Source organism: Lutzomyia longipalpis, chromosome 2, assembly GCF_024334085.1.
Source record: "Lutzomyia longipalpis isolate SR_M1_2022 chromosome 2, ASM2433408v1".
In the NCBI taxonomy this organism is placed as follows: domain Eukaryota; kingdom Metazoa; phylum Arthropoda; class Insecta; order Diptera; family Psychodidae; genus Lutzomyia; species Lutzomyia longipalpis.
The window spans coordinates 35,372,454-35,382,199 of record NC_074708.1 but is presented as its reverse complement, the minus strand read 5'-3'; the positions used below and the strand labels follow the sequence as shown (position 1 = coordinate 35,382,199).

Here is a 9,746-nt window from a genome sequence, read left to right as displayed (position 1 = left end):
AAATAATATTTTTTCGAATTAAATTAATTTTGTTTGTTTTACTTTTGGCTGAATCACCACTGTGTGACAGAAAATTTATTCCTTTTCTTTATGCTGTGACTATTTCATACTTACTTTGTACTGGGTTTATGTAGAAATTCATGTCTCATCCTAATGCTCCTTTTTACACAACTTTTCATCATTTTTTTTTTCAACACTTTCCTACAGTATTAAGGATCAATAGTTACAGTAAAAAATGTAATTTTTTTTCTTTTTCTAAACTTTATAAAATTTTCTTGATTTTTTCCTACAATTTTGTTAATTTTCTTTTTGCACATTAAAATGGCAAATATTGACCATTCTATATAACATTTCTTTTTGTATTTTATATATCACTATTTTAGTGGATGTCTTTTATTGTTTTTCCTTTCATTTTTAATTAATTTATTTATACAGAAAATTGAACAGTCTTTTTATTCGTTTCACCTAAGAGTTTGTCAAGTTTACAAGATAATTTTCTTGTAAAATTGAGACTTATTTTGTATTCTAACTAACAAAAAAAATGGGAAGATTTTCTTTCTTTAACTTTAGAAAGGAGATTTTCATTTTCATGAAATTAAAAAAAATAAAATAAATACGATATATTCTCGTATTATGGCAAGATGATACAAATTATTGTAAAAAAAAAATTTGTTATTAACAAGAATACGATCATCCTATATGTTAGCAAATGCTCATTAAGTTATTTAGGTATATAGCACTCAGGAATTTACATAAATTGAAGAACCTTGATACAAGGCTGCACCATTTTGCCCATTCTTTCTCAATTCTCACGCACACACATCTATTGCTTAGAGAACTAAAATTAAAATTTCTATATGACATACATAGAAGGTCCCAAAGGGGTCACTTTTTGGGGTTGTTTTTGTATTATTTTATTGAGGTTGGTCCCCAAAAAAGCCCCAATTGGGGTAAATTGATTTGTTTTCACTATTACCATTAAATTAGACTATGTACACCTAAGGGATGGGGTTTACGTTGTTTCTGCTAACTTCTTCGTCTCTCTGGTTCAATTTGGGATGTTTTGCCCTCACCATTGTCAGACGTACTCCTCCGATGGTTTCTGCATACTACTTGGTAGTCTCAATGGCTGAACGTGCCCATTTACGCTGTCCGGCAGTTCGGCGATGTCCTTGAATACACCCATTAGGCTCTCAAAGTTAGGTCCCCAGTTGAGTAGGTAGTCCCAACCGAGGGCTGTGGTGGCACTGGGTGAGGCCCCATTGGGTTGCCGATAAATACCGCCCATGTGAGTGGACAAATCATCATCGGATGCAACGAGTGTGCTCAAGGAACCCCGGAAGGATGAGTCAAATCCATCGTAAGATGGTGGCGGAATAGGGGGCTTCCCTGAACCTGCTCCACTTTCATTCCCACGTCGATCGTCATCATCACCGGGCTTTGAGTATTTATCCCCACTGAGGCTGTTGTTGTCATATTCAATCTCTGAGCACGTAAAACTATCATTACCACTCTCATCTGTGGACGTTGAGCTGTGCGTATCCACAGCGGGGGAGTGATGGAGGTGGGCTAGATGATGACCTGCCCCGGGTACCCTAGGTGCCTCACTACTACTCGAAACAGCATCTAAGGTAGAGACTAGGCTGCTGGTACGAGGACGCACATTGAGACGCTCAATTTCCTCAGCAGTTAAACTGCCCACGGCTGTTACATTGGGAGCCTGGGGCGGAGGTCCTGGATTCTTACGACTAGCACTTGAGCTCTGGCCAGACAGCTGTGACATCACAGGGCTGTTGAGACTGCGCTCACTGTTGCTGTGCAGAGCGTCCTTTCCCACGCCTCCAGAACTCGACGTGGTGGCCAGCAAGGCGCTCTGCAAGGGTTTCCCCGAGATATCGTGCAACGTGAGGATTCTTGGTTGTTGTGAACTAAGTTCCGAACTTGGTGAGAGACGTGCCAACGGCGTTGATTGATGTTGACGCGGAGCACTTGTTGGTGGAGCGCTAGCCGTTGGGGGCACTCGAGGCCCATAGGGCCCAGTATGATGGGGTGAGTGCCGATGTTGCTGTTGTGCTGCTGCTTGATGCTTGTGGTGGGTGTACGAGGCTACTGGTGGTGGTGTAGCCTTGTACTTCCTCACACCACCTGCTTCTCTGTATCCCTTGTAATGGTAGACAATGTCAATGTCTGATGGAGCAATTGAGCTAGCATTCTCAAGATCATAGTGCTCCGGAAATTCAGATCCCAAATCTACTCCTCCAGGATGATCGTGCGGGTGATGTTGACTAGGTGGTGGAATTGGTGGATGATGTTCTTCCCTCAATGGTGGACTTTTGCTCACAACTTCACGTTCAATGATATCTGGACGTTGGGGTCTCTGATGGTCACTCGATGACAATTCCCTTTCTTTGTACTTCTTCGAAATGAGCTCCGGAGCCACAAGATGGTGCCCAGCTACACCTCGAATAAGGTCTCCATTGTCTGTGTGGAAACCCACAGTGGGATCCCCACCGTGTAGTCCGCGACCCATAACACAGTCAGCTGCGGAAGACATTCCTCCACCTCCAAGAAGAGTAGGTCCTCCATTTTGTTTACTATGGAGACCACTTGGCCCCCCAGGACCACCGCTCTTCTCTTTCTGTTGCTTCCTGAGGCGGAATACAATGAAGGATGCAAAAATTGCTACCAGAAGGATGACAAAGAAAACAATCACAAGAGTGATGCCAATACTGAGTGGGTCTGTTACTTGTGCCGATCCCAAGCCAATTAATCCATGACAGCCTTGGTAGACTTTTCCACGAGTTTGTACATCCGGGAAAATACTTCCGGATCCATTGAACGGTTGAATCTCATTATTGATGGTGAAATTAGCAAAACAGCCATCAAAGGGTGGTGGAACAGCATCCAAAGATACCAGTTCTCGTCTAACTCCTCCAACTGACAATGCAGTAAGGTATGGATCTAGGAAATCGTGAACTCCAGCTGAATCCAATTCATCTCCAATGCGTCTGCCATCAACAAGTACGCGGAGGACACGATTGAATGAGTAGAGAGTCACGTTGTGCCACTTCCCATCTGCTAGATTATCATGATGCTGATCAGTCATGTTAACTGGAGAATTTTGCTGAGAACTATAGACAAGTCGACGATTTCTCAATTCGACCGAAGTAAAATGCTTATTGGTGCCCACGAAGAGAATCAGCCCATTTGGTCGGAGGGTTCGAAAGAGGATGCTCATGGATTTCGGGGGATCCTCAATGAGAGCAAGTGTCGTGATATTGCCTCCATTCTTCGTTGTGAATCTCTTTTCTCTGGATACCTCATAGTTCCACATTGAAGGTTCACTGTAAAGATGCTCCAGCAGTTGCATTCGTCGATGTTTTTCGGAGATTTGAAACTCAATAAATCCACCGTCTCCGAGTGAGATGGGATCAAGGGATTGGTAGCAGTCTGGTGAGAGCAGATCACCACCACATCGACACATTGCCGTATGCCAGCGATCCATACATGTTCCAAAAGAGCCACACAGTGAGAGGCTGGGATCCCCAGGGAGTCCTCTTGTGCAAGGTCCACCAGTAGTTCTACTGCATGTTGGAACTACTCCTCTGGATTTGATGGGATTCGTGAGGTTCAATGGACGCCCATTTATGGAGACACTGTGCACACACCCAATAAGATCGTCAGAGTGCACCTGCCCTGGGCGTTCAAGAACTGGATCAGCTGACATCAAACCACCAATAAGAAGAGGTTGTTTGTTGAAGTTGAGAGTTCTGTAAAGAATTTGAAAGGAATTTTAATATTTTTCTCAAAAGACTAAACAAAGATGATGCGAAAATTTGTCTTAATTAAAAACAAACTTACCCAGTTGGGCCAATGTCATCAGAATAGCAGGAAGCATCTCCAGGACGACATTCATCACAGACATCTCCATTCTCATCGCATTTTGACACACTCAGCGACATGACCTTCTCATTCCTAGTTGCGGTAACCTTGTGCCACTTCCCATTAGATAGGGTGCCATGAGGTCCTCCAACAACAACGGATGTAATAGCTGTCCTAGCACCACCAAATGAGAAAACAGCCTTCCCCTTGACAATCTCCATTGCAACAAAATCCGATCGTCCACCACTCTGATACCCGTAGTTGTATACAAGAAGGGCATCAGGTTTGGTTGTGGCAAAGATGATACTGATGTCATTTGTTGCAGCATTGAGGGATGGGAATGCTAGGTAAGAGAGCTCCTTAAAGCCAAATGTAGCTCTTTCACAGTGGCGTCCATAGCGACCATCGACACAACTGCACTTATACCCAGGTTTAAGGCTAACACACAGCCCTCCATGAAGACATGGGTTTGGTCTACAGGAATCAGCAATTGTCTCGCAGTTATTTCCTCGATATCCTGGGCGGCAAAGGCAGAAGAAGGATGATCCATCTGGACTTTCGCGGCATGATCCACCATTTTTGCATGGATTGCTGGAGCACGCATCACCACGTTCAAGTTGACAGAATTTCCCTTCTCTATGTGGTGGGCAATGGCACTGGAAGTCATAACCCTGACGTCTGCATTCTCCTCCCGATTGACATGGATTCGGTGAGCAAGGATCCTGCCGTTTATCGCACCTCACACCGGTGTAGCCTTCAACACAGCGGCAGGTGAAATCATGATTCACAAGAGGAGATGTAAAGATTAAAGCTTGACTGTCTGTTATCCTTGTTTCATCCTGATTAACAGTAATCCTTTCTGAGCATACTCCACCATTATCGCAGGTATCCTGATTGCAAGGTGTATAACCAATTGTTATAGCTGATGTTTGCAATAGCTGTACCATAGCATCTTTCTTCTTCAACAGACGCTCCGTAACGTAATTCGCTGATCGGTATCCTCCAAGATTTTTAACTGCTACTGCCAATTCGAGACTGTTGTTCGTGTCTCTCAAGGAATACAAATTCAACTCATCCCCTGAATCAATGACACTCTTCATGAGATCCAAAAATGATCTGTACGTTGATCCGAGAAATTGTGAAGCTGAACTATTTTCAATTCGAATTGTAATTGAATTTTCAACTGTAACATTATCGAAGAAGAGGAATTCCACGCTAACAGTGGACACCACGTCAGCATGGCGACCATCATTCCCGGATATTGAGTAGGAGTATCCTTGATTTTGTGTTTTCGGCGTAGTGTGCAAATTGCATCCATTTGGAATTTGTAGTGCTGCCGACGAAGCTCCGTGCGTGAGGATTTTGCACCTGTAATCACCCACAGTATCGGGATCATTTGGATGAACATTGGCGATCTTTCCAATGGGAATGCGCCCATTGAAAGCATGTACGAGAACATGAACAACTCTAGGTGTTGAAGGGCTGTCATTTTCATCCCTCACATTTACAGTGATTGCATGCTGTGATCGCATCCTGGGCTTCCCATTGTCTTCAACCTCAACAATAAGGTCAAGCACAGGTGTTGCTTCCCTGTCGAGACTTCGCGTTGTCTTCATGAGACCGCTGTGCTTCTCAACAGTAACCATGGATTTATGACGACCACCAATGAGGTAGTATGTGAAAGGAGCTCCATTGGGTGGTAAGTCTGGATCTGTTGCTGTGAGTGTCATTATGCTCGTTCCAGCTGGCTCATTCTCCGTAACATAACCAACAACATCAGCTGGATCAAATACTGGGCCGTTGTCATTAATATCAGTTACTGCAATATGCACCATGGCAGTACCTGTCTGAGGAGGAATTCCTGTATCAATGGCACCAATTGTCAAAGAGTACTCTGGCATTGTCTCCCTATCGAGTCTTCGTGATGTCTCAATCTGCCCAGTCTGCGGATCCACTTTAAAGGATTGATCGCTATTCCCTCCAATAATTGAATAGCTGAATTGATTATTTTGTGGTCTAATGTCCTTATCGACTGCTTTAACTGTGACTACTTTCGTTCCTATTTGCGCTCCTTCAGACACATTGGCATCATAGGTTGCCATCAAGAACTCTGGAGGATCGTTACCATCTTGAATGGAAACAATCACCTGCGCTTCATCTGTATCATTACCTCTGATACCTCCAAAGTTCTTTGCCATTACCGTCAAAACAACTCGACTCTGTGTTTCCCGATCGAGATTTCTAGCAACGTACATAACTCCAGTTTCAGGATGAATACCAAATCCTTTATCATTGCTTGAGCCAACTAGGAGGTAGTAAACTTTTCCTTCGTCACCTGAATCTTTATCAGTAGCCTCAATAACTCCAACACTTGTCCCAACTTCCGCAGATTCAGATACATCGAAATGGAAAACGGGTTGAATGAATCTTGGGTAGAATTCATTGACTCCAGTAATGTGGACGATAATTTTGACTGTATTGGACATTACTGAATCAGGATTGGCAGCCATGATATCTAGAGTGTAGAGATTTTCCTCCTCATAGTCAAAACTTATTTTGGACTTGATAACTCCCAATGATTGATCAATGGAAAATACATCTTTGCCTGTACCTCCAATGATTGAGTACAAAATGACGGCATTCTTCGGTGAGTCCTTATCGACAGCCACAGCGCGATAAACGAAACTTTTGGGCGGGGAATTTTCCGGAAGGTAAGCATGGTATTCAGACTGATTGAATACAGGAGCGTTGTCGTTGATGTCTGTTAAGGTAACTGTTAGCATTGCAACAGCGCTCTTGGATTTGAATCCCAAATCTTCAGCTGTAATATTGAGGTGATACTCTTGGACAACATCGTAGTCCAATGATTGAAGAATAGTCACCGCACCGGAAGTAGAATGGACAGCAAATTCCTTCCGTTCGTTGCCTCCAGAAATTGAGTAGCGTACCATGCCATTTGGACCGTCATCATTGTCAGAAGCACTAACAATTAGGATAGTTGAGCCAATTGGTTCGTTCTCAGGTACTATCACTTGGTAACTTAGTGCAGTGAAAACTGGTGAGAAGCGATTCTCACCAGTTACGACAATGGTGACCACCGTTTCATCTTGCTGAGGTGGTACACCCCTATCAATCGCTCGGATGTGCAAGGCAAACACACGACTCAGAAGATTCTGCAATGGTTTGATCACAGTAATCCATCCAGATTGTTTGTTAATTCCAAAGTTCTTAGTTCCATTCCCATTTATTATGGAATAATCCACTTCAGCATTGATGCCAAAATCTAGCTCATCTCTTGCTGTAACCTGCACAACTCTCTGACCAATTTGGGCATCTTCTGGAACTGGAGACAAATATTCATGCTGCTCAAATCTAGGTGGATTGTTGTTAGCATCCACAACATTGATATTTATCAAACAGTCAGAATACATTGGTGGTTTGCCATTGTCTGTAGCAAGAATTGTCAAGGAGTACATATTTTCAGGTGATGCCTCCATCTGCGTGTGACGATAGTGAATAGTTCTCTTACTGAAGATATCACCAGTTGCGGGATCAATGCTGAATAAATCCGATGGTTGTTGCAGGGAATACGAAATGACTGAATTAGGTCCTTGTTTATCACGATCTGTTGCAGTAACTTGTCCCACGAACGCAACAGCTCTCTGGAGTTCGGGAAAATTGAAACTGTAGTAGCTATGCTCAAATTCTGGAGCATTGTCATTCTGATCTTGGATTGTTATTGTAAGCGGTGTTTCTGCTCTCCATGCTCCATCAACTGCTGCTACCTTGAGAAGGTATTCATCTTGTTGTTCCCGATCTAAGTGTCCCGTAACAGTGACATTTCCCGAAATAGGATCAATTGAAAACTTATTTCCAGGATTTTCCGTAAAACTGTACGTTGCATTTGCATTAATTCCAGTATCTAAGTCGGAGGAAGTTACTTTGATTACAAATGATCCAATCTCAGCATTTTCGGTAACGTTCACACTGAATAGCCTTGTGAATCGAGGTGGATTATCATTCTTATCTAGGACTGTTACCAAAACAGTGGCTGTTCCTGTGAGCTGAGGCATTCCCTGATCGACAGCTTCAACGGTTAATTCAAAGAGGGACACTTCCTCTCGATCAAGACGCATATTTGTGTAGATTTCACCCGTATCGGAATCAATCTCAAATGCCCCATCAAAGTCATTGCTCAGACGATATGTCACCTGTCCATTTTCATCGGAATCCGCATCAGTTGCACTCACTTTAACCACTTCCAATGGCGGAGCTTCTTCTTCCATAACTTCGCTATGATAGATCATCTTATCCATTACGGGAGCATTGTCATTGGTATCGGTTACATTGATAAGGAGGCGTATAACACTCCTGAGGGATGGTCTGTCAGAATCTGAAGCTTCAATCCACACCTCGTACTGCTGAAGAGATTCATAATCAAGTCCACCTTTGCCAACAGTTACCTCTCCAGTACTGAGATCAATTCTTAAAGCATCCTTCGTATTGCCACCAGCAATAGCATACTTGATATTTCCAGCTGGTCCTTTCTTTGGTGATGTAGCTGAGATTTTTGTGATTATCTTCCCTTCAGCTACATCTTCAGGCATAACGAATTGGGTTTCAGCCATGTATGTGAATGTTGGGAAGAGATGAGCTGGTTTGAGAAGAATGGTCAGTTCTGCTGTGGCAAATCGTGGTTCTAGCCCCTGATCTTCTGCCTTTACGATCAAACTGTACACTTTATCAACGCCTTGGCCATTGAGCGACAACTCCTCTGATGTCTTTATGACTCCAGTGTTGGAATTAATAGCGAATTTATCAACATCTTTGCCACTAATTGAATAAACAATTCGACTATTAATACCCTCGTCAAAATCAACAGCTCTCGCTCCGAAGACAAATTGACTAGCCTTTATGCGATCTGGCACGTTTACATTGAAGGAGGGTTGTTCAAAGGCAGGAGTGTTGTCGTTGACATCTGCAACAATGATTGTGAGATTCACTGCTGTTGCTCGGGGTTCTGTGGCTGAGCTATCTTGAGCCATGAGAGTTAGGTGGTAAACGGATGTGTCTTCCCGATCAAGAATAAGGGATGTTGTTACTTCACCACTCTCCTGATTTACATGAAATCTCTCCACTTTTTCACCCAGTAAACTGAACCGTATCTTCCCATTGAGTCCTGCATCCCTATCTATTGCCTTTGGTTGTAGGACCTTTGTGCCTGATGGTTGATTCTCCATTACAATTGTACGATAGGATTGTCTCGCAAATTCAGGACTATGGTCATTCATATCCTGGACAACAACACGTACGGTTCCAGTTCCGGTTAAAGGAGGAGATCCTGTAAAGAATTAGAGAGAGAAAAAACATAAATTAATTAATTGGTTTTAACTACAGATATTAGTTTGCTATTCTATGCTATACTAATGCATCCCAGTGAACAAATACAGCCGTCTCATGGTCAATCATATTCAATCAATTAGATTGATCTATGATTGAGCAATAATTGATTGATCTAAAATTAAAATTAAATTGTCTAAATTAAAATTTGGACAATTTTAGCTCAATCATCGGTCACTCAAACATAGTTACTGGGCTATTGATCAATTGTCGCTCAATCTGATTTATCAGTAGTTGTTCAACTATGCGGACCAACATTGACTCAATATTGAAGTCAATAATTGATTAAATATTGGTAAAATTGGTTTTACTGAGATATTTATATATAACGCGTATTGTAGGTATTAATATTTTATTCCAACGCAATAATGGTGAGAATCAAAGAGAATTCTTGAGCATAATCTAATGATAAATCACTCGTGTAGGCCCATTTTGGCTTCTTGAATATTTATCAATATGAAAAA

The 9,746-nt window shown here is 42.5% G+C and overlaps 1 protein-coding gene across 1 annotated transcript in view; it reads right to left on the bottom strand.

Annotated features, from left to right (window-relative positions):
* Nucleotides 1-350: 350 nt before the first annotated feature.
* The window catches only part of LOC129790090 (cadherin-related tumor suppressor), a 132,677-nt gene continuing 123,281 nt past the window's right edge, over nt 351-9,746 (bottom strand). Inside the window, exons 9-10 of the mRNA XM_055827305.1 lie at nt 3,862-9,223; nt 351-3,770 (exon numbers count right to left, since the gene is read on the bottom strand). Coding sequence (XP_055683280.1) covers nt 1,079-3,770; nt 3,862-9,223 — 8,054 coding nt within the window. The 3' untranslated portion in view covers nt 351-1,078. The remainder of the gene's footprint in view (nt 3,771-3,861; nt 9,224-9,746) is intronic.